Genomic DNA, 26,019 nt, shown 5'->3' on the forward strand with positions numbered 1-26,019 from the left:
TCGTCTCCTTCGTTTCCTTGGGCCTGCTCCCGTGGGTTGGGACCATTGTTTCACCTCCTCAACCTTGGCCTCGTGCTCGCCTCTCCGTTCCTGCCTGGCATGGCTCTGCGGTACACCGCCGCAAGGCTCCTTCTGCTCAATACCTGCTCCACCCCATCATGCATCTCTGCCATCAAATCAAATGGACTCCTTCGACGACCCAGGTACATTCACCGTGGCTCCGGTCGTAAGTTTGTATATGTACAATCAGGTCACTCCATCCCCGTCCTCTGGTCGGCTCAGCGCACTCCCACTCATTGTCCCAGCGCACCTAATCACGGCAACGCACAAAATCGCACCTCCTGCCTGCGAACCCTGGCTAAATCACCTGAATTCATCCCCGCTGGTCAAAACAACATCAAGCTCACCCTGTTCAACACCCGGTCCCTCAACAACAAATGCCTCATTCTCAACGACTACATCCTGGATAACAAACTGGACTTTCTCTGTCTCACCGAAACCTGGCAACAACCACTGGACTACTACACGCTCAACCTCACCACACCCAATGGATATTCCTACGTCAATAAACCACGCTCGGAGGGCCGAGGTGGTGGAATTGCCGTTATCCACCATCAAGACATCAGGACCAGCCTCATCCCCATCGCCTCATCCTCATCCTTTGAACACCTGGCTTTTAAACTCTCTGGTCGCACGCAGTCAGTCATGGCTGTCGTCTACCGCCCTCCCAAACCACACCCATTATTCCTGTCTGACTTCTCCTACTTTCTGACCCAGCTATGTTCCCTCTCCCCCTCAATCCTCCTCCTTGGTGATTTCAATATCCACAATCCACATGGACTCCACTGACTCCACAATAACCACTGACTTCACTGATTGACTCACTTGCTTTAACCTCACTCAACATGTCAACTTTCCTACGCAGATCCGTGGTCACATTTTGGACCTTGTCTGGTCCACTGGATTAATTTTGCACCATCTCTCTGGCTCCGACCTCACCCTCTCTGACCACTTAGCCATCACTATGACCATCAACATCCCCCACCCCAACACCAAGACATTATCGCTCTATCAACTTCCGTAAGCTAAACGCTCTTTCACCTACCTCATTCTCATCCACCCTCTCTGAAAAAATGTCCACTTCTCCCTTCATTGACCTCCACACCCCTTCCGACTACTACAACTGACTACTACAACCACACTCTCTCCTCCTGCCTTGACCAGCTTGCACCTGTAAAAACCAAAACAGTTTCTTTCACCCATTCTGCTCCCTGGTTTACCCCTGAACTCCGCCTGATGAAAGCTCATGCTCGCCAACTTGAAAGACTCCGCAATAAAACAGGTCTCACAGTTCACTCCCAAGCCTACAAGGACCACCTACAACACTACAAAGATGCCCTCTCCCACGCCCGCTCCGCCTACTACTCTCAAATTATCCACTCTGGCTCCGGAAACCCAAAAGCACTCTTCTCGACAATAAACAAACTCCTCCGCCCCCTGGACACCACCACCCAGTCATTCACAGTAGACAACTGCATCTCCTTCCTTTCTTTCTTCCAACGCAAAATTGACAACATCTACAACAGCTTGACCACCGCCGCACCCGCTCCCCCTCCAACCACCTGCCCCCCCTTATCCTGCCTTCCCCTGTCTCAATTCTCCCCGGTCTCCCCTACTGACCTCTCTGAACTCCTCATAGGAATGAAAACTGCCACCTGCACTCTTGACCCCATCCCCTCCAGCTTTGTCAAGGCCTCCCTCCCTGCTCTCTATCCACTTATCATTGCAACAATAAACTCCTCCCTGTCTACAGGCATCATCCCACCATCCCTCAAAATTGCTGCTGTTACCCCCATTCTAAAAAAACCTGGTCTAAACCCTGACACCCTAAATAACTTCAGACCCATCTCCAACCTACCCTTTCTGTCAAAAGTTTTGGAACGCGCTGTAGCCGCTCAACTCAAACATCACCTCTCTGCCAATAACCTGTATGAAACATTCCAATCCGGATTCCGCTCCAACCACAGTACTGAAACTGCTCTCCTCAAAATCACCAACGACCTTCTCCTCTCCTCTGACGCTGGCAACCTCAACATTCTCGTCCTCCTCGACCTCAGCGCTGCCTTTGACACCATCGATCACACCATCCTCCTCACCCGACTTGAATCCACCTTTAACGTTACCGGCACTGCCCTCTCTTGGATGAAATCATACCTCTCTGACAGACGCCAGTTCATCTCCATCAATAACTGCAAATCCCCCACTGCTCCCCTCCCCCAAGGTGTCCCCCAAGGTTCAGTTCTTGGCCCCCTCCTCATCATCCTTTACCTGTCCCCCCTCGGTCACTTAATCCGCCGTCATGGTCTCCAATTCCACTGCTTCGCCGATGACATCCAGCTTTTCATCTCCACCAAGTCCGTCTCCACCGACACCCACTCTATCCTGACAAACTGCATCTCTGAAATAAAATCCTGGCTTCAAATCAACTTCCTCAAACTTAACTGTGATAAATCTGAAATAATCATCATTGGCCCAAAAACGCTCACAAAATCCACCCATAACTTTGCCCTCAACATCGACGGTATCCCAATATCCACCTCCCCTCTCATCCGGAATCTTGGCGTCATCTTTGACCAAACCCTCTCCTTCGACAAATACACTAAACAGATCACAAAGACAGCCTTCTTTCACCTGAAAAACATCGCCCGTCTCCGCTCATCCCTCTCCTCCACGGCTGCAGAAACCCTCATCCACGCCTTCATCACCTCCCGTCTGGACTACTGCAATAGCCTCCTCTATGGTTCACCCTCAACAATCACCAATAAACTCCAATACATTCAGAACTCCGCTGCCCGTCTGCTCACCCATTCCCGGACCCGTGACCACATCACCCCCGTCCTTTACAAGCTTCACTGGCTCCCCATCTCCCAGAGAATCCAGTACAAAATCCTCCTCTTGACCTACAAAGCCCTCCATAACCTGGCCCCATCCTACCTGGCTGACCTCCTCTCCAGACACACTCCCACCCGCAACCTCCGCTCTGCTGGTACCAACCTCCTGACCCCCCCCATCCGGACCAAATTCAGATCCTGGGGGGACAGGGCCTTCTCCATCGCTGCTCCCACCCTCTGGAACTCACTACCTCACACCATCAGAGACTCCTCCTCACTCACCACATTCAAAACATCACTCAAGACCCACCTGTTCAGCACTGCATTCAACATTCAACCCACAGCATTTAACCCCTGCACAGTGGGCTGAGAGGGTGAAATATTGGAAATATCTCAATATCTTGGCTTAAAAGAATCCCCTGATAGTGGTTGAGGGCTCGTTAGAAGCGTATTACTAAGCTTATTACAACGAGAAAAATTGTGTTTAAACTTTGATTTTTGAGGGGTCTGGGCCCAAATTACCATATTTGGGCATTTCGGGCTCAAAACACATTTTCGGGTATATCTTGGCTTAAAAGAATCCCCTGATAGTGGTTGAGGGCTCGTTAGAAGCGTATTACTAAGCTTATTACAACGTGAAAAATTTTGTTTTTAAATTTTGATTTTTGAGGGGTCTGGGCCCAAATGACCATATTTGGGCATTTCGGGCTCAAAACACATATTTCGGGTATTTGGGCAAAACACATTTGCCCCAATCTGGAGGTTTGAAGTTGTTCGGTTTCGCTTCTTGGCAGATGGAAAAGAACTCGTCCCATGTCAATTTCATAGTGAGAGATGCTTTATTGTTCTGTAAAAGAAAAGTATACAGTTGACTTTGACAGAAAATTGACTTTTGTGTGAAATTCATTTTTTCTAATTGCCACAAGTCAGATTTCACAATATATGCATTTTCTAAGGCACTGAGACCTATATTTTCAGGAAATATACACTGGAGTAAATCTGGCTTGTGGCATTTTGAAATTTTTACAGATATGCGTCAAATTTTGGGTGGCAAAAAAAATCGATTTTATGGGTAAATAATCAAAAATCGGCAAAAGATTTGACCGAAAACCTCAAATTTTTGGCACTTGATGGGCATAATTTTGTCATTTTCTTAGCCTTTGACAGATTTATTGGCAAAATACAGTTTCCGCGAAACCATTGAGCTAAGGTTATCGCGAAATTGAAATATTGCCGATCTTCTAACGTTCACCATTTTTCTGGGAGTTGAGCTTTTGACTTACTTTTTTTTTTGTTAAACTGGATTTTTTGTCTAGTTTCTGAAGCACTCAGAGCCATTGATGCCTGATAAGAGTCCATTTTTGGTAATTTCCAGGCTCCAGCCCATTGTGCCCTGACTATCACTTCTCCTTCTCCCTCCTTTTGCTTTAAATATTTCCCTATTGATTCTTGTCTTTTTGCAATTGTTGTTTTCATGTTTTGTTATGCATTATGTTTTGCACTCTGTCAAAGCGCCTTTGGGCTTCATGAAAAGCGCTATACAAAATAAATGAATTATTATTATTATTAATATTGTTGAAATGAAGATCAAATAGCTGTATGTTGAAAAAGTCAAAACTTTACATGGGGTGTAGTTACTTTTTCATGTGACTGTAGGTAATCTACAAATGTGCATCCATGACTGAGGTTGTGGATCCTCCGTTTGGAGAGGTTCTGGGCTGAAAGGATCGAAACCTTGAGGAAGAACAGTGCCAAGCTAATGACCCATATGGTCGGGAACCAGTCAGGTTTTAGGCTAAGGTTCAACAACAACAACAACAGGCATTTTAAGGCCATTTTCCCTGCAAGAGTGGGGTTAGCCTTGCGGTCCCCATGACAATCTTCTCCATTTTGCCCTATTTTCTGCATCTCTCCTTGTTAACCCCCTTGCCCGCATTTCTTCTTCGACGATCTTCAGCCAAGTCTTTCTCGGTCTTCCCCGTCCTCTACTTCCTTCTACATTCATTTCCATCACTCTTCTCAACCCGTCACTTTCATCCTTCCTGTTACGTGGTCCTCCCGGTAACTACCTGGTCTTGGTGACCCCCCGGACCGTGGGAGGAACCCCGCCAGAAAGATATATGATTTATATCTTTCGTAATGCAATCAATATGAAAGACACAAACAATTCAGGTCAATAAGCAACCCCACACCAAGGATCCGGATTAATTAATAATATATTCTCAATCCATCAACAACAATCAACAACCAATCAACAATATTACTAAGATGGCCATCTCATATATTTTTCCCCCTTGCCCCACTCACGACCCTCAATAGTTACCGTCCCTCACAATGTCTCTGGGCCCCTCCAAACCAAGGGGAAGGTCGACTTCTCCGCACACGGGCGGTTGAACGGACCCCTGGCTGGCGTACTCCAACCGTGCACGTCCCGTACCGGGAACGGCTGTTGTAGCGGACACCTCCTCGGCAGCCCGCCGAGGTCGGTGCTCGTGATCGCGGCTTCGGGACTCGCAAAGCGCGCGAGGCCCCAGGCGCCTCCCGTACGCGTCCTTGTAGACGTTGAGGCGAACGGTGCCGGACGCTTGGTTCCGTGCAGGAACCCACGGCAACTTGACGCGTAACCGGTAATTACCCCGCGCAGGTAACTCCTCTCGCCAGACGGGCTTTGCAAACTCCGCGTTCCAATGCCGGTCAAGATCGACTCAGCGCACGTCGAGCTCGGCGAGGAAGAAAAAGATGGCCTCCTTCTCCCGGACCTCGTCTCCCTTTTCTCTTCCGGTTTACGATCCCGTTTCTCGTCTTATTTTTTACCAGAAGGGTTCCTAACCCTTTTAACCACAACAACCTTTAATATAATATCCATTAATAAGAAATGACCCGGAATTCGTAACACTCCCCCCCTTCAAGAAAGAAAGTTTGAACACCGCGAAAACTTTCTTTGCAGGCCAACTTTGATAAACAAACCAAAATAACTCACACCCCAAATCATCAGTTCCCCCCGGGCACAATTATCACATCTCAAAAATAAAGCAACAAACTTTCACAAAACCCCCAGAGATTCCAAAGGTAATTCCCTCTGGACCAAGCGTCAACAACTTCTAGTTTCTCTTGGATGACGGTTAAGGAGTGGTGACCAAAGCCCCAAAGTTACACAACTCGATAGCACTTTTTCGGGAGGCCCAGCTGAGTACTCACTACATGGACGCCTTAAGGAATGTGGAGTTCACGGTTAGTCCGGGGAGGAAAGTTCATTACATGGACGACTTTAAGAGCGTGGAGTTCACGGTTAGTCCGTGCAGGAAAGTTCCCTACCGGGACGCCTTTAAGAACGTGGCATTCACGGTTAGTCCGTGTAGGAGCCCAGGCTCGGCGGCTCCGCCGTATATCGAGTGCTTCAACTTCTCCGGACTCCTAACAGTTACGGTGGGACCCCTTGTCCCAGCAGTCACCTGACTGGCGGTCTCCGTCTCGGCCAGTGCTCTGACAATCATTCTTTCGGGAGATGCCGTAACTCTGGGAGCCTCCATAGTAATATCGGCCGCTGCCAACACCAACTCTACCACCAAGTTGTCCTCTTCTGTAGACCTCTCGACGCCTACGAAATGCCTTCCCTACTGTTATGGTCCGACCCTCCAACTCCTTACCATTCCAATTCTTCTCTGCCTCCCTGGCGTCTTTTGTGCTTGCAAACGTGACAAAGCCGAACCCTCTTGACCGTTGCGTTTCCCTGTCTTTTACCAACCGCACTTCCACCAGTGGCCCATATCTGTTGAAGACAGAGGTCAGAACTTCTTCCTCTGTTTTGAAGTTCAGTCCCCCTACAAATAACTTGGTACTTTTGTCACCATCCCGAGCTGGTGTGGTGTTATTTTCCCTGCTGTGCTCTTTACCAACCCTCGGGTTACCATAAATTTGCCCCCCGGCCGAATCATTCCCGATAACCACAGATACTCCCTCTACAGGAAGCGTGGCTTGTAAACCGACGGTGACCGGTCCTGACACCAAATCGGATTCCAAATGGATGACATGAAGTGGGGCCCTAACACAGCCACCGATCCCTTGTAACCGAACACTATCACCAGTTGCGGTACTCTTTGACAATGGCAAAATGCCTTCAAGCATTAAGGATTGATGGGCTCCTGTGTCCCTCAATACCCTAACAGGTCTTGGGTTAGTCAAGTCTCCCTCGAGTGAGACAAACCCCTCATAAATAAATGGTTGGTAACTCTTCTGTGGGCGATTTCTTATGCTTGCCATCGCATTCGGAGTTGTAATAGTCAGACTCCGCTCTGGGTTTTCCCTTTTCATGAGGTAACAACTGGACATCAAGTGTCCAGGTTTCTTGCAAAAAGCGCAAGTAGGCCCGGAGGAAAAACTCGTGGTCTGCCTCGGGCCCCCCGGAAAATAAGTTTGTCTTGGGCCCGTCGCCCTCTGATTTCGAACAGTTCGGGTATCAGCGTTGTCCCCATAATCATCTCGAGGCCGCCGCCATGTATTGTCGTTCTCCGCACCTGCTGTTCCACAACTCCCCTGCGGAAATCTAGGCGAGGAGTTAGGTTCGTGGACCCCTATCCGGTGTGTTAAGGCATAATCATCTGCCATGGTGGCTGCGTCCCACAACTTCGGTACTTTCTTTTCCTGCAGGTACACTTTGATGTCCTCGTGGACACACTGTTGAAATTCCTCCACCAGGATCAAGTCACGCAATGCTTCGAAGTCGTTCCCGACTCCTTTAGACTCACACTACCGATCAAACATGTTTTCTTTCACTCTGGCAAACTCCACATGGGTCTCACTCTCCCTCTTCCTGGCATTCCTGAATTTTTGCCGGTAAGCTTCAGGAACCAACTCATACGCTTTGAGAATGTGCTTCTTCAATACCTCATAATCTGCACATTGGTCCATTGGTAGCGCCGAATAAATCTCTTGAGCTTTACCCACCAGCACACTTTGCACTAGTATGGTCCAGGCCTCCTCCGGCCAGTTTAACTGTCGAGCCACTTTCTCAAAGTGTGGAAAAAATTTAGCGACTTCCCTTTCACTGAAGGGTGGAACCAGCCTCACATGTCTGCCCACATCCCAGGTTTTCTGGCTAGGTGTCGGCCCAGTCAGCAAGGGTGGTACCTCTCCCCGTTCTCTCATTAACTCCAGCTCCTTGAATTTAATTTCTTGCTGAAGCGCCATGTCACGTTCCTTTAATTCCCTTTCGGCTTTTCTCTCCTCTGCTTCGAGTTCCCTTGCAGCTCTCTTCTCCTCTGCTTTTCTCCCTTCTAACCTTTCCTGGTGTTCTCGTTCCACTCTCCTTTCCTCTGCTTGTTTCTCTTCTCTTCTCTCTTCTGCTTTCCTTTCCTCTTCTTTGATCCGTTCCTGGCTCCGTAATTGCAACTCCAGTTTCCGGAGCTCCACGTCTTCTGGTTCTTCGGGTAGCCACTCCCAGGCTAACTCGTCCCATGTTCCTAATCCCACCATAGATTGTATCACCGCGGTCTGCAACTCTGCCTTCCTCAAATTAGTTCGGACCTCCAAGTTAAAATGTTTGGCCAATTTCAAGAGGTCCGATTTTAGTAACGCTCGGAACTGTGCCTCACTCGGGGTTACCGCAAAGTTCTGTGCCTATCGTTAACCAAACGCCATGTTAACACGTTCTGTGCCAAACGCCATGGTGCCTATCGTTAACACCTGTTAACCTTCACCCAAGACGTTACCACAATTTCTCCAAAATTTACCAATTAAAACTTAATTAATAAATTTAAATTAATAAAAATATTATTTTATTATTTTATACAATTTTATATCCCGGAATTCAATTGGACGAGCCCCCAATTCTGTTACGTGGTCCTCCCGGTAACTACCTGGTCTTGGTGACCCCCCGGACCGTGGGAGGAACCCCGCCAGAAAGATATATGATTTATATCTTTCGTAATGCAATCAATATGAAAGACACAAACAATTCAGGTCAATAAGCAACCCCACACCAAGGATCCGGATTAATTAATAATATATTCTCAATCCATCAACAACAATCAACAATCAATCAACAATATTACTAAGATGGCAATCTCATATATTTCCCCCCCTTGCCCCACTCACGACCCTCAATAGTCACTGTCCCTCACAATGTCTCTGGGCCCCTCCAGACCAAGGGGAAGGTCGACTTCTCCGCACACGGGCGGTTGAACGGACCCCTGGCAGGCGTACTCCAACCGTGCACGTCCCGTACCGGGAACGGCTGTTGTAGCGGACACCTCCTCGGCAGCCCGCCGAGGTCGGTGCTCGTGATCGCGGCTTCGGGGCTTGCAAAGCGCGCGAGGCCCCAGGCGCCTCCCGTACGCGTCCTTGTAGACGTTGAGGCGAACGGTGCCGGACGCTTGGTTCCGTGCAGGAACCCATGGCAACTTGACGCGTAACCGGTAATTACCCCGCGCAGGTAACTCCTCTCGCCAGACGGGCTTTGCAAACTCTGCGTTCCAAAGCCGGTCAAGATCGACTCAGCGCGCGTCGGAGCTCGGCGAGGAAGAAAAAGATGGCCTCATTCTCCTGGACCTCGTCTCCCTTTTCTCTTCCCGTTTACGATCCCGTTTCTCATCTTATTTTTACCAGAAGGGTTCCTAACCCTTTTAACCACAACAACCTTTAATATAATATCCATTAATAAGAAATGACCCGGGATTCGTAACACTTCCTCAACACATGACCAAACCATCTCAAACTGTTTCTCTTCACAGCATCCATCACAGGCTCTATTCCCACCATCATTCGCAATTCATCATTTGTCTTCCTCTCTTTCAATGATACTCCACACATCCACTAAACCATTCGCATTTCCACCCTTTCCAGCCTTCGTTGCTGCTCTATGTTCATTACCCATGTCTCGCTCCCATAAATCATAACACTTCTCACACATGCAGCATACACCTTTCCCTTCAGCTTCAACGACACTCCCCCCTCGTCAGCATGCCACTCAGTTCCCGAAACTTCTTCCATGCACATCTCACTCGAGGAACCATTGCCGAGTCTGATCCACATTCTCCATTCAGCATGTCTCCTTGGTAACAAAATGTTTTCACAGCTTCCAGCTTCACGCCGTCTCCAAGATCCAACTCAACATTTCCTCCATCTGCAGCTCCCTCTGTGCACACCTTACACTTGAATGTAGCTGCCACACTGGTTAATGACCCTCTCAAACCACTACATTTTTGATGAACCCACTCAGCGCACATTGTACATTGAATGGAATTCACTCTGACACCCTTCCTGCACACAGCACATGGCCCCTTCCCAGTTCTTTCCACCTCACCACATGCTTTACCACTTGCCATCACCTTCGTTTTTCCGATATTCACCTTCAGACCTTTTGTCTCCATACATTCCTTCCACTTGTTCATCTTCTCCTTCAGTCCATCCATACTTTCTGCAATCAACACCAGATCATCTGCATACAACAACTCCCACGGTAAACCCTCCTTTACGTTCTGAGCCAGAACCTCCATCACAGCTACAAATAGTAGTGGACTTAGTACCGACCCCTGATGCACTCCCACCTTCACCTCAAACTCACCACTGTTCCCGTCCTTCTTCCTTACAGCTGTGCGCGCTCTTTTGTACATTGCCATCACTACTCTGATCAACCATTCCTCCACTCCTAACTTCCTCAATGCCCATGTCACTACTTCACGTGGAACCCTATCGAATGCTTTCTCCAGATCAGCAAGCGTTACGCCTAGGTCCCCCGTCGGTGAAGTGATGTGAGTTGACAAAGTGGAAGATGCAAGGCGGCCATCTTGGATTTTGATGTGGCGACCCAATTTTCAATAGTGTTCTTCCTTATGCCTAGATACAGTCACGCACCAGATTAGAAGTGAGTAGTTGGTTTATTTTTCAAGATATTCCACTCACAAGGTTTAGACATATATATGGTGGCGGCCATCTTGGATTTTGACGCGGCGACCCAATTTTCAATATCGTTCTTCCTTATGCGTAGATACACACACACACCGGATTAGAAGTTAGTAGTTCATTTCTTTTTCAAGATTTCCGCTGACAAGGTTCAACGCACGCACGGACGCACACACGGAGGAGGGGAAAACCATAGTCCCCCTTTCGCTCCGCGGTGCGACGGGGGACAACAAACCCAAGAAACAACTTCTTCCTCTTCTCCATGTACTTCTCCTGCAACTGCTTCACAATAAAAAGCGCGTCTGTCGTTCCTCTTCCTGGCATGAATCCAAACTGCATTTTGTCGATCTTCACCTTCTTCCTTATCCTCCTCTCCAACACCCTTTCCAATACCTTCATTCCATGCTCCAATAACTTTATCGCTCGGTACGAGCCACACTCCAGAGGGTCACCTTTCCCCTTGTATAGAGGGACGAGGGAACTCAGTTCCCAATCCACTGGAATGCGGCCTTCTTTCACCACCAGATTGCAGATCTCTATCATTCTCTTCACACCCCAACTTCCTGCTGCCTTCAACATATCTCCCACAACTCCCGTCGGCCCTCCCGCTTTTCGACTCTTCATTGCTTTTATCGCTTCCTCAACTTCCTTCTTGGTTAAGGTTTTAGGCTAAGGTTCACAGTTACTTTATGTAAGGGAACTATGTTGGGAGGTTTACAATTTAATAAAGTTTAATATGGGATGTTGTTAAATTAACTCAATTACAGCAATCCTTAAAATTACATTATATTTAAGGAGGAGCCAATACTGCACAATTAATGAAAAGTGTGTGTGTGTGTGTGTGTGTGTGTGTGTGTGTGTGTGTGTGTGTGTGTGTGTGTGTGTGTGTGTGTGTGTGTGTGTGTGTGTGTGTGTGTGTGTGTGTGTGTGTGTGTGTGTGAGGTATAATTGAGAGGAACGGAAATGAAAAAACAAGATGTGTGTGTTAATAAATTGTACATTTTTTTTTGCTGTTATTTTCGTCATGTTTTGGTTCAGTAAAAGCAGACGCAGAGGGGCTTTGCATTGTGGATGCTAGTTAATCCTAAAATTACAATCATCGTATAGTTAGATGATTCTACTGGTTAGTCTTCGATGAAAAGTACATGAATGACATGAGATGACTGTAACTATTTTTTGCAGCTGGGGAGCTTCAAGAGGCAGAACTGACAAGCATCAAAATTCTCAAGGCTAAATACACACTTACTGTCATAAAAAGTTCATCTTTCTTCAAACCAAGCACCCCTTACACTTTTAAGGTATGCACATTGTTGAAGTAGTCAGTTTTTACTCAGTACTTCAAAACATCCAATTTAATTAGCTAAAAATGGGGAAAAAGTGTGTATATATGTACATATTGTCGTGTTCCTGGGGATTAAGATCCTCCAAGGTAACAGGTAGCCAAATGAGCTTTACACTCCGAGGCTTTCAATTCAACTATGGTGGTGTTAATACGCGTTGGGGGTGAGGGCAGTGAAGCTCTTACCTGTACGGATCCCACTGGACGTCTTCGACCCTGTTAATCAACTCAAACTGACACGGAATTAAAATGTAACAATAAAAAGGTTTAATGAAATAAATTTTGGTCGGGTAGTCGGCGACTAAACTGGCTACCCTCACTGGCTCGCCAGTGGGGAGGGTGACTGTGACACCCCGCAGGACTAAAAACAATACCTGTCAAAGGGCGGGTGAGCTCCCGCTGGGAGCCAACGGCCATCCAGTAAGGAGATGGTGTCTCCAAAAAAAGACTCATCCGGTTGGACCGGTTCCTTAGGTAGTAGGTTGAAGGCAGCAACCGTTCAGAGTGGTACAACCATTCGGACTTAGGAGTGTTAAAGTGATGCCCGGAACCATCTTACACTCTCCATGTCAGGATTGCTGAATTTTCTTTCTGACTCACTCAAACTACAGCTACCGGGCGAGCTTCAATCTCTTTCTCACAAACAAACATCATACATTTTTCATCATACACTTTTCTGCTCTTCTATTTAAGACCTGGCCTCGATGAGGGCTACATCAGTCCGTGCCTGAAGCCTCCAACATTAAAAAAAATAAAAAAATGCCAGCAACAAGAAATGCACAATAAAACTAAGATTCCTAAATGGAGCACCCCAACACAGACTCGTATACAACACTAGGAGAAAAATAACTATAAAATAAGGAATGTTTGTGTACTTAGCTCAGGTCCCCTTGATCGTCCGGGATCGTCACAGCCCCCCACATCCCTGTGCGGGAAAGCAGAGTGTCTTGATTTTGGCAATTTCACAAGAAGAGGGTTGCTGGCAGATCTTGTGCGACCTGTTGGGGGGAGCTAAGCCGGAGAGGAGTCAGTAGAAGACAAAGACCGCCTACCTGCCTGTGGTGAGTAAGTGAAAGGCCCTCAGAGTTAGCTTCATCGCAGGGGATTCCAATGATTCTGAAAGCTTTGGTTTCAACAGCGTGAAGCCGAGCTAAGTGTGAGGCAGGAGCACCAACCCAGAGGGGAGAGCAGTATTCCATTGAGCTGCAGATGAAAGCCTTGTATGTGGTGAGGAACTCAGGTGTGCCAAGGAAGGACTTCGCACGACTGAGGATGCCCAGTCAGCGACTGTCTTTGGAGGCCAGCTTGGAAATGTGGTTTTCCCAGGAAATATCATGGCAGATAGTGAGACCCAAAAGCTTGAGTGACAGAACTTCTTGGAGAGGATTGTTCAGAAAGTAGATGGAAGGGTTGTCCAGATGGTCTTTTCAGAGAGACATAGTAAGAGTGTGAGATTTGTTAGGATTGAAAGACATGTTCCACTTGTTTGACCAATCTGTGATTTTGTCCAGGTATGCAGAGAGTGAGGAGGCTGTAGACTGCCGATCTGAGGGATGAGGTATGGAGCGGCAGATAGTGGAGCCATCAGCAAACAGATCGAGAGGATTTTCCAGAGAGTCGGAGAGATCATTGATGAAGACCAGAAAAAGCACAGGGCCAGAACACTGCCTCGGGGAAGGCCTTTGCTAGATGGGGAGAAGAACTCCTGCCCGAACAGGAAGCGGAGATGAGAGACATTCATTCAGGGCCACACGTTGACTATGACCGGAGGGGAAGTCAAGTGCTCTCCGTCTGATGACCGTTTACCTGAGTCACGTGGCTTTCCAATCGGGCCTCACGTCCTAGCACTACTTGTGCTCACTCTATCCTCCAGCCACGCCACGTGAAGGTTCTCCTCGATTAATGTGGCCTCGTTCTTTGGACATGGTACAGGCACGGGGGCGAGTAGCGGGAGCTCTACTTGTTTGAATGGAGCGAATGAGGTGCCAACGAGGTGCCAGTCGTCAATTAGCTCCTCGTGTTGTGGTCTTTTAATGGGGACAGTGCAGCTCACCACCACCGGTGTTCCTTGCGCCTCTCTCCCCACGCTCCCAAGATAGCTGGGGCCAGGTGCCCGTTGTTTTGTTAGAGAATGTGGGTAAGCAACGTGATGGAGGTGAAGCTATCTGGTTGTAGTGTTTTGGGGTTTTGGAGTGATGAACGGTGTGTGTAATGAACTTAATGCAATGTAATCTAACGTGTAATAAAAACGAAGTGTAAATAGAAATGTGTACTCATAAATGAATGATAAGGGTTGCGTAATAATTGTGGTGTTTAAAAGAAGATTGTGACGTGGTTAAGGAAGGTGGCAGTTTAGTCTTGGCGCGTGATTCAAACTAGCTTTAAGCAAGATATGTAAATGAGCCAGCTCCCGTGTGGCACAGCGTGTTCCAGGAAGCCCGTACGGAGTGCACAATTACCCCTTGGAAATAGGGAGAAAAGGTGAAAAACCTCTCTAACACTCATCAACGCATTCTATCATAATCAACCAACTATACAAAGGGAAGGGACTACTCTGGACTCATACTATTGACATAATTAACTACGGGACCTGTATGTTGGTTGCAATTGCCTTCGTAGCTGGTTCATAGAATCGCAACAATATATATGTATGTATACAGTGCTTTCAGGAAGTATTCACACCCCTTGACTTTTTCACATTTTGTTGTGTTACAGCCTAAATTTAAAGTTGAATAAATTGAGACTTTTTGTCACTGATCAACACATAATTCCCCATAATGTCAAAGTGGAATTTTTGTTTTTAGAATAATTTCAACCCCTTTGCTATGACACTCCAAATTGAGCTCCTGTGCAGCCAATTTCCTTTGATCATCCTTGAGATGTCTCTACAACTAGATTGGAGTCCACCTGTGGCCAATTGAATTGATTGGACGTGATTTAGAAAGAAACAAACCTTTCTATATAAGGTCCCACAATTGACATAACATGTCAGAGCAGAAACTCTACCATGAAGTCCAAGGAACTGTCCGTAGAACTCCGAGATAGAATTGTGAGGAGGCATATATCTGGGGAAGGTTATAAAACAATTCCTAGAGTGTTGAAAGCCCCCAAGAGCACAGTGAGTTCCATCATTAGGAAATGGAAAGAATATGGAACTACCCAGACTCTTCATAGAGCTGATCGTCCGACACAATGGAGCAACCAGGCAAGAATGACCTTGGTTAGGTAGGTGACCAATAACCGAATGACCAGTTGGACAGAACTACAGAGTTCGTTAGCTGAGAAGGGACAACCTGCTGGAAGGACAACAGACTCTGCAGCCCTTCACAAATCTAGACATCATGGGAGAGTGGCCAGATCAAAGCCACTCCAGAGAAAAAGGCACATGAATGACTGAGAGCATAAGGCAAAAGATTATATGGTCTGATGGGACGAAAATTGAACTCTTTGGCCTGAATGCAAAGCCCTATGTCTGGCGGAAACTGAGCACAGCTCATCACCCATCTAACACCATCCCGACCATGAAGCATGGTGGAGGCAGCATCATGCAATGGGATGCTTTTCAGTGGCAGGGACTGGGAGACTTGTAAGGATAGAGGGAACAATGAATGGAGCCAAATACAGGAAAATCCTTGATGGGAACTTGATTCAGAGTGCAAAAGACTTTATACTTTGGTGAAGATTTCCATTCCAACAGGACAATGACCCCAAACATCCAAAGCAACAATGGAATGGCTTCAGAACAAGAATGTGAAAGTCCTTGAGTGGCCCAGCCAATAATCCCATTGAGAATCTGTGGAAAGATTTGAAGATTGCTGTTCACTGATGCTCCCCATACAACTTGACAGAGCTTGAGCAAATCTGCAAGGAAGAATGGGAGAAACTCCCCAAATCCACATGTGCAAAGCTGATACAGACATACCCAAGAAGACTCGAAGCTGTAATCGCTGCCAAAAGCACTTCTACAAAGTATTGACTCAGGGGGTTGAATACTTATGTAAATTAAATATTTCTGTAATTCATTTTTAATTATTTTGTAATCATTCTAAAAAAAAAATCACCTTTGACCTTATGGAGTAATATGTAGATCAGTGACAAAAAGAAATCTCAACTCAATCTATTTTAAATTCAGGCTGTAACACAACAAAATGTGAAAACGTCAATGGGTGTGAATACTCTCTGAAGGCACGGTATGTATATATATATATATATATATATCAACATTTATTTCTCCAATCCAAACCCCATGATTTTTTATTCATGCTCTTCCCCTTCCCTCACAAAACTCATCTCAAAACTCAAAACTTCCCTCTCATTCATGCCGCTCAAAACTCAAAACTTTTTTCCCACTCCTTCCACACTCCCCTAACCTTTCTCAATGCACAATTTGAAGCTCATGGAAGATGAGCAGTGGGTAGCAGGTGGGTAGCATGTTGTCAGACCGATAGAGGATCAAATTGGAACCCTTCTTTCTCTTGATGGTCATTCTCCTCCATTCTCCCTTTTAGTTATCTCATTTTACCCTCAATATGTACATAAAAAATAGATGTCCCTTTTCATTTGTTGTGCACATTTTTTTTTTAATGCCTTCACATTTCACTTACGAAAGAAGCTTTCATTGCAGGTTCTGGTGAAGAACCCAGATGGATCTGTTGCATCTCGTGTGAGAGTTACATCTGTTGAAAAGAAAATAACATGGACATATTCTTCCGGAGATGATGGTATTGCAACATTTACTTTTAACACAGGAAAAGAATTGAGGGAGTTGAATGTGAAGGTATGACACCAATGCCTTAAATTTTGCTCCACTTAAATAAAGGTTGATGAAAACAGACCAGAGGAAATAGTACAGTAAAAACATATAGGTGACACATACAGTGCATTCAGAAAGTATTCAGACCCCTTCACTTTTTTCACATTTTGTTATGTTGCAGCCTTATGCTGAAATTGTTTAAATTCATTTTTTCCCTCATCAATCTACACTCAATACCCCATAATGACAAAGAGAAAAAAGGATTTTAGAAAGTTTTGCAAATTTATTAAAAAGAAAAAACTGAAATATCACATCGACATAAGTATTCATACCCTTTGCTCTGACATTTGAAATTTAGCTCAGGTGCCTCCCATTTCTCTTGATCATCTTTGAGATGTTTCTACACCTTCATTGGAGTCCACCTGTGGTAAATTCAATTGGTTGGACATGATTGGGAAAGGCACACACCTGTCTATATAAGGTCTCACGACTGACAATGCATATCAGAGCAAAAACCAAGCCATGAGGTCGAAAGAACTGCCTGCAGAGCTCAGAGACGGGATTGTGTCGAGGCACAGATTTGGGGAATCCTACAAAAAAAATTCTGCTACATTGAAGGTTCCCAAGAGCACAGTGGCCTCCATAATTCTTTAATTGAGGAAGTTTGAAACAACCAGGACTCTTCCTAGAGCTGGCTGCCCGGCCAAACTGAGCAATCGGGGGAGAAGGGCCTTGGTAAGAGAGGTGACCAAGAACCCGATGATCACTCTGGCTGAGCTCCAGAGATCTTGTGTGGAGATGGGAGAAACTTCCAGAAGGACAACTATCACAGCAAAACTCCACATTTCAATGATGATCAAGAGAAATGGGCGGCTCCTGAGCTAAATTTCAAGTGTCATAGCAAAGGGTATGAATACTTATGTAAATGTGATATTTCAGTTTTTTCTTTTTAATAAATTTGCAAAACTTTCTAAAATCCTGTTTTCTCTTTGTCATTATGGGGTATTGAGTGTAGATTGATGAGGGAAAAAATGAATTTAAACGATTTCAGCATAAAACTGCAACATAACAAAATGTGAAAAAGTGAAGGGGTCTGAATACTTTCTGAATGCACTGTAGGTAGCGCATAGTGTTACAAACAGTAAATATCAGGTAGACATTATAAATGTTCTAACGTGATTATATGATGAACGATATGTTTATTAAATATGTTGCATTCATGTCTTTCATGCTGGCAATTTTGTAACTACATGGACAAGACACGGAAATTTAACTCCATCTTTGTTTTTTAATCGTCATATCAGAATATCAGATATTTAATATCTTTAATATTTAATATCAGAATATTTAATATCAGAATCCTGCGCGGTCTGTTTGTTGGATCAGTTGAGTGAAGGAGAGATGAAATACAGGAGACAAGGAAATATGTGTAATGAGATATGTGATATATAAATAAAGTGGAGAAAAGTTTGTCGCTAGGCTTCTTCTTCCTCATTTGGCAAATCAAGGAAAGAACATCGGGAAATAACATGTGATAGCTGAGAAAGCCAACTTGAATTTGGCTTCTCTGGGATTCCTGACACTAATTGGAAGTAGACACCAAAATTAGAGGTGGTTTTTTTTCTCCATTTAAAAAAAAATTGTATTATATTTTAAACGTCTTTTTCATGTCTTTACATGAGTACACAAGAGGAATGCAAACTCACTGAGGTAGAGTGAATACGCAAGATTTTTCTCACTGGTTTTATCATTTCAGAGTCATGGGTGTGTCATTGGTGCAGTGCACCTGAAAGTTTGGCCAGGGATTGCTTTTAAATAAGATATCCATCCTAACTTCCTTCTCAAGGATGCCAAAATCATCGGTGCAGCACCCTGTCTGTGAAGCACCGGGATGGCATTTTATAATAGGATTGAGAATCAAATCGACTTGACATCTCAAAGGTGATGATGCAATCTCTGAGCAATACTGAAAGACAGCTGTTTACCCAAGGAAAATTTTGCCGTTATAATTGCAATATAACAGCATTAAAATGTACTCATGGCAACTCCAGGAAGAAAAGGATGGGGCCCACACAAGGCCTTTGGGTGTCTGGAGTGAGAGCTCTCTTCCTCACTCTCTCTTCCTCATATGTGGTGATTTCAATTGTCACCATGCCAGTTGGCTGGGTGTGGGTTCCTCTCTCACCAGAGACTTTGTTGTCTCTGGTGAGAGAGCTCATAATATATCATCAATATAGAGTACATCTACCTCATTTTAGTGTTTACTTGAGAAAATATGATTTAGTGTTTATATTTTTATTAAATATATTTTTAGTGTTTACTCAGAGGGTTAAATACTTATTTAAATTCAATATTTCTGTATTTCATTTTCAATTGATGTGTAAAAAATTCTAAAAAAAAATTCCACTGACATTTTAAGGTATTATGTGCCGATCAGTGACAAAAAAATCTCAATTTAATCCATTTTACTTTCAGGTTGTAACACAACAAAGTCTGAAAAAATCAAGGAGTGTGAATAGTTTATGAAGGCACTGTCACAACCAACAACACACACACACACACACACACACACACACACACACACACACACACACACACACACACACACACACACACACACACACACACACACACACACCTGATGGATTGAGAGCTGGTCAGAGTTTAATCATAAAGCCACGCTCAAAAGGTTTGATGCTCTTAATCATGTTACATTACGTTGAATTCCAACAAAATCCATTTCTTGAGTTGCGCATTTCCGGCGTTTGGAAGTGGCAAACCCTTAAAAAGTCTCGTAAAACCCTTTTTCAGAAATATTTGCACCTGAGGCTGATTAATATTTTATTTTATGACATCTACATTGGATACTGAATACAAAATACATGCATAAGAAAAGAAAATCACCGGCATTTGCATATAAAGAAAGACCCTTATCGGGGTTTCACGAATGGTTTCAATCTTAAATTTGCATTGGATAATTTTTTTGGTTGAAAACCGCTCTATTCTAATGGTATGAAACAAAAATGCAACGTAAGAAAATGTCTGACCTGGCACTTTTCATAATAAGAGCCCTTAGACTCGAAGGGATCTGAAAGGGTCTCGAAAAAAAATTAATTAAAAAGCCAAGCCTGAGCAAATTTCCACTTGGAATACATCAGAAAGAAACATGTGAATAATGATGCGGTGCATAATAAGTTTTAATGTTGGTAATTTGCACACAAGAAGGATTCCTCAATGGGTTAAAAAAGGGTTTTAATCAGAAAATGGCGCCACGCTGAGAATTTTTTTTTGTTGAAAACTGCTCCATTCTAATGATATGAAACAAAAATGCAGCGTAAGAAACTTTCTGATCCGGCACTTTCAGATAAGAAGGCCCGTTAGGCTCGAAGAGGTCAGAAACCACACTTGTAGCACTCAACTACCTGCAGAAGTAAAATCTGAGGGGACATAGAAAACGATTGTTCTTCAAGATTTGATGTTTATTTCGTTGAAAATTTGAACGGATGTGAAGCCACTTTTTCTAAAAGAAAAGTGTGCTGCAAACCTGAAGACAGACCAGTGTGCTGCTAAACCGAGGACAGACTGCAGGGCACGGCTGGACCATGGACAGACACGCGCTGCAAAGCCAATGAGAAAAGTCCCCCGGCAAAAAAAAAAATGAAAAGAAAGCATGAAGAAAAATCATTTTGTGTATTATCATTCAATTAATTACTATTCATTGACTTAATGTCATTCAATGAATTACTGCGTAGGAATGATGACCCATCCAGGATTATGCCCAATAGCCTAGTAAACTGCTTCGGCAGCCCAATACATCTGAAGATGCAAAAGGAGTGGGCTTATGGTCTTCTTCAATGAATTATCCAAAGAAACCAGATCTCAATCTTCCATGTCCATATCATTATCCGTGTGATAGTCGTCGTCATTCATGAAAACCGTGTGCGGAACGTCATCCTCATCATCAGTCTTCGTCTTCATTTGGAACCGTTGAAGGTACAACGGAACATGAAGAGAAAGAAAAAGTAATTTATTTATAAAACGCAGAATTTCCACATATGTGATCAATTGCTATCAGCTGAGCGCAAATTGTGTGGAGGAACATACCTGCCATTTGTAGTCCATCAAACCAGACGTAGATGTAGGCTTCATTTTGTAGTTCCCTTCCAAAGTGCAGTTTCGTATTGATGTTGTCACTGTCTGCGGTGTGCCACATTCTGGCCACAAAGCACGATTGATGGATCTTTTGTCTGATTTCTGCTTCTCAGGGCAGGATACTGTCAACATCAAGACCTTTCATTTTGTCAAGTCGTTTCGACGCATCTTTTGGTCCAAATGCTTTTTAAACATCAGGTTGTGTCTCAATTGCCTCATGACTCAGTGGTGCCAATTCTAGGAATTTGAATGCACGGATGTTCCATACATCCTGCGTAACAATGTTGTACCCAGTTTTTTCTTTCTCTTACGCTAGAATGACGGCTGTGTAATGGCACCCTGTAAATAAATGTATGAAATCCAGGTAGTGCATCTATTGTACATGAATGATCTAAAACTCTTTGCACCAACCGACAAAAAATTGGTAGGACAACTGGAATTAGTGAAACAGTATCTGAAGACATTTGAATATAATTTGACCCAGAAAAGTGTGCCAAGTGCACATTTGTACAAGGTAAACCAACAAAAATGGATAATATAAAAATCGACCTCGATACAACAGCACAGGAACTAGGCAACGAAGTGTCATACAAATACCTGAGTAGAAGAGGGCCATCAAATATGTCATAAACAAAAGTAGAAGGCGGTCTTAGAGGCCTTAGGGGTCTTAAGGTTCTAAAGGCTCAAAAGAGTCTTTGGGATCTCAAGGTTACAAGGGTTTAGGATCTTAGGAGTGTAAAGGTTCTTGAGGTTCTTAGGGGTAGAAAGGGGTAAAGGGTTAAAGAGTATAAAAGGTCTTCAAAATTCCAATGAGTATAAACGGTTTCAAATGGTCTAAAGGGGTATAAAAGGTGTAAGAGCTCTAAAGGTCTTATTGAGACGTTATATTTCAAAAAGATAAAAACAGAGTAGCACAATTTTTGGGATAACTTGTAGTTTGGAACTGTTATGCTGTCACAATGTTTTACAATAGTATAATTTATTTTTAGCTGTCCTGATTCTGCAGGTTGGAAATTTATCATTATACCACTCTTAAACTAGAAGACGGCAGCATGTAGAATCATACTAACATAATCATAAGACTTTAAACAACCATATAAAAAAATACCTATTTTGGGGAGAAGCCCACCTCCCCCCACCCCGTGCACCACCTTATACCCCGATTTTTTAAATGCCAGGAACAAACTCTGGTACAACACGGGTGATTAAGATTGTGGTCAAGTTTCATCAGAATTGCATTTGTAGTTTCTGAGAAGAAGGCAAATACCTATTTTGGGGGGCAACACCCCCCCCATAACCCCCAAAGGGGCAGATTTTTTTAAAATCCTGTGAACAAACTTTGAGTTTCAGAGGAAAAAAGCAAATTCATCTTTTGGGGGCGTCAATCCTGGACCCACTTTGAACCTCCGTAACCCCCCCCCCCCCCCCCCACTCCAGACTTCGATTTTCTTAGTGCCATGAACAATCTTCGGTACATCACAGGTGATGAAGGTTGTGGTAAAGTTTCATCAAAATAGTTTGTGTAGTTTCAGAGGAAAAAAGCAAATTCCTCTTTTGGGGGCGTCAATCCTGGACCCACTTTGACCCCCGGTAAACCCCCTTAGACCCCGATTTTTTAATGCCGTGAACAAACTTTAGTCACAACATAACAATTATAATTTGTGCCAAATTTTGTCGCAATCCCATCAGCGGTTTCAGAGAAGAAGTTTCAAGTGTTTACAGACTGACGGACTTACGGACAATGCACCATCGCATAAGCTCCCCTGAACTTCGTTCCAGGTGAGCTAAAAACGAACAGTGTGATAGGGAAACACATTTAATGCGCTACTAAAAAATAATTTGAAACCTCTTATCCATGTCACCATCCCCACAGTTATATCAGAACGAGCTGATTCGTCAAATGGTCACGGATTGCTTAACCCAATATGGGGCCGTTCAATAATTACGTAACACTATTTTCTTAGTAATTTGTGTAACATAACGCTTGATTATGTACCATAACATAATGTTTGATTACATAACATAGCGCTTGATTATACAACATAACATAATGCTTGATTACCCTGACTTCTGATGTATCGTGCGTTCTGACGGGCTTCCATAAACCTCATTATTATTCGACATATGATTCGATTTCAAGGACCCTTATTGTGAATAACACTCGACCCAACCAAAGCCATTGGAAATATGACGCAACAAACTCGGGCAGTGTATAATCAGCAGTGGCCTACAGGCCTAATGTGTTAGGCCCATCAGAGAACCAAGATGGTGGCCATATAATTTCTTCTCAGCGCTATGGTGGGTGGAGTCAAACAACAGATATGAGTGTGGTCCGGCAGCTGTCCGACCAATGGGTGCACATTTGAAAAATCGACCCCCCAACAAGAACCCCAAAAACAGCAACAACAGCAATGTGAAGCTCTTGTAGCACGTCGCAGGTAAAAATACTTGTTAAAATATGAGCATATGCAGCTTTATCAATGCAAATTTATGCTGCAATTTTATTTCAAAATTCTGTGTTTGTGAAACGCTAATGCAATGCAAAGATTATATTTAAATGGCAGTTGAATTCTACTAAAGGTGATCTCAATGTGCAGTAAAATGTTTTCAAATGGAAATTTTCCAACCAAACTATTGATGGGAATTTCAATCCATAAAATTATTCAGCTTATATTTATGAGTATAGTTTACAAGTTAAGAACCTCAGAGGTTTAAAATATTAATTTACCCATAATCATTGTCATTTATCTACCATTTTATAAACCTTTGGTTGGTTTCTGTTTTTCTTGCAGATATACACAGATGCACCTATGGAGGCAAATGCAGTGTGGAGGGTTTTGGCATACTCAAGCAAAGGCAATTACTTCCTTGATATTGCACCACACTTATTGACCACAAGATTGAATACAAATCTCAGAGTCGATTTCAAGGCATACGGTTCAGAGAGAACAATTCCTGCCGTGTTTTTCACCTACATGGTAAAAAACTATACTTTCTTTCACTGCACAAAGTTCAAGTTTCCAATGCAAGACACATACGTAAACCGAGTTTGGTGATGCATATCAAAGTGAAATTAGAGTTTTGTTAGCAAGATGCTTGTCATTCTTTGCCCAATCACAACCACAGAAGAACAAAGACCGATAAATACTCATCCTCTTCTCATTTATTCACTCCCACACATTACAGGCGCAAAGGGGTACCCTAATCACTCCCATAATACCTCTTACCCATAATATTATGATCTTGATTCCTTCCAAATGCTTATGCTTGTCATAAGTCTGCTTATTGTTGAAACAGCAGAATTCTGTCAAAACTGCATTTCATGGAAATACACATCACCAAGCTCGGGTTTTTCTCTGCGTGCTGTGTTGTCACTCTTTGCACTGAAACCAATGTATCAAATCATAATTGTATAGGAGGAGAGAAAACAGCACCAATACTGGGCAAGGCCATGTGTACAACCAATATATTCTACTTTTTGTCCAAATTATTATGATATCAATTATTTTGCTGGACCATGTGTCAATGGGACAAATCTGTCAAAGCACTACCCACACCCTTGCCACTCATGATGTGCTGACAGCATCATGCAAACAAAGCATATGAACAGGAAGGGAAGCATAAAACAATGCCATACTATATAGGCTTTTTAGAGGGTGTGGAGAACCAGATGGACAGGTTGTGTTCAGTGCCAGTTTCCCGACCTGACTTGTACCAAATAATGAACTCTCAATGACTAATGAGATGACAGCGTGCATTGAAGCTTCATTCAAATTGCCAACACTGCGTCCAAGTGAAATCATTTTTTAACTCTGGTTGACTCTACCAAAGAGAAGGGTCTTTACATGAGTCAGGAAGGTGATTAGTGTCGAAGATATCCGTATGTGTGTATCACATCCAAGCAATACCATTGCCAAAGAAAATGAACAGTTTCAAAGTGTTGTAAGACACTGCATTTTGCTGAGGATAAATAGATCCAAGATCACATCTTCACAGCAAAATCATGCCACCACCCTACCTGGAATGAAAGCAAGGAGGAGGGTGGAAGGAGTAGGATGTCAAAGGTTGTACAAGCTGTAACCAATGGGAGGAAGGAAGATTTGTAAAAGCAGATGACAAGGGGGTGTGACAATGTCGAATTGATTAAATTTTGGTGAAAATCCGCATCCTGGTCCAATAAAATTTTAAGTGATTCTTCACCATTCAGAAATAAGGCCAAAATGATATATAGCACGATAGCTCAAAAAGTTATGGACAGATCCGGACCAAACTTGTTGAAAAGGTTGGGTGTGGGATACGGACAAATTGATTCGATTTTGGTGAAGATGTGGATCCGGATATGAGAATAAAGAAATATTTCTTAAGTGATTCTTCGCCATTGAGAGACGGGGCCCAAAGCAATATATAGCAGGATCTTTCAAAAAGTTGTGGACGGATTAAGACAAAAGTTGGTGGATGGGTTGATTAGGTGACAACAATAAGCTGATTAGATTTTGGTTCAGGTCCGAATCCAGATCCAACCTATCAGTGGGATACAAAACGTAAACTGTCCATCTCTCTGCGGAGTACCGTTCTAGTTTAAAATAGGTCTTGAGACATATATAAGCAATTTTGTTCGGGGAATGCGTTAAAAATACGTGTCTGTTCGTTTTGTGGGAAGCAATGTCATGAAACTTGGTCGAATTTCGACCCCCTGTGTTGAAGTTCCTTGTCAGAGAACATATCTTATTAACTTATTAAGGAAATGCATTGGCTATCATTGGGAGTTGTGGGAGAGTTGAGTTTGGAGAGACTCATGGTCATACAATTGTGGCAGAGAAGAGTTGGAAGAATTCGAGTACAAAAGTTCAGAGAGTTGAGTCATTTTGGGATTCAAGAGAGAGAAATCCAGGCAAGAGGAGTTGCATCCATGAGTCCCTCAGAGTTGGTTCATTGAACAGGAATGGAGTACAGCAACCCAAGCTCAGTCGTACATAAGACTTGAA

The 26,019-nt window shown here is 43.9% G+C and overlaps 2 protein-coding genes across 2 annotated transcripts in view; both read left to right on the plus strand.

Moving 5' to 3' along the window:
- Nucleotides 1–16,961, plus strand: part of LOC144892971 (complement C3-like) — a 60,342-nt gene extending 43,381 nt beyond the window's left edge. The window contains exons 5-6 of the mRNA XM_078782040.1: nt 11,973–12,088; nt 16,754–16,961. Of these exons, the coding sequence (XP_078638166.1) occupies nt 11,973–12,088; nt 16,754–16,912 (275 nt within the window). The 3' untranslated portion in view covers nt 16,913–16,961. The remainder of the gene's footprint in view (nt 1–11,972; nt 12,089–16,753) is intronic.
- LOC137431468 (complement C3) overlaps nt 1–26,019 on the plus strand; it is a 613,976-nt gene that overhangs the window by 208,054 nt on the left and 379,903 nt on the right. The window lies entirely within an intron of this gene.

This window comes from Myxine glutinosa, chromosome 7, assembly GCF_964187855.1.
Source record: "Myxine glutinosa chromosome 7, kmMyxGlut1.1, whole genome shotgun sequence".
Taxonomy (NCBI): Eukaryota; Metazoa; Chordata; class Myxini; order Myxiniformes; family Myxinidae; genus Myxine; species Myxine glutinosa.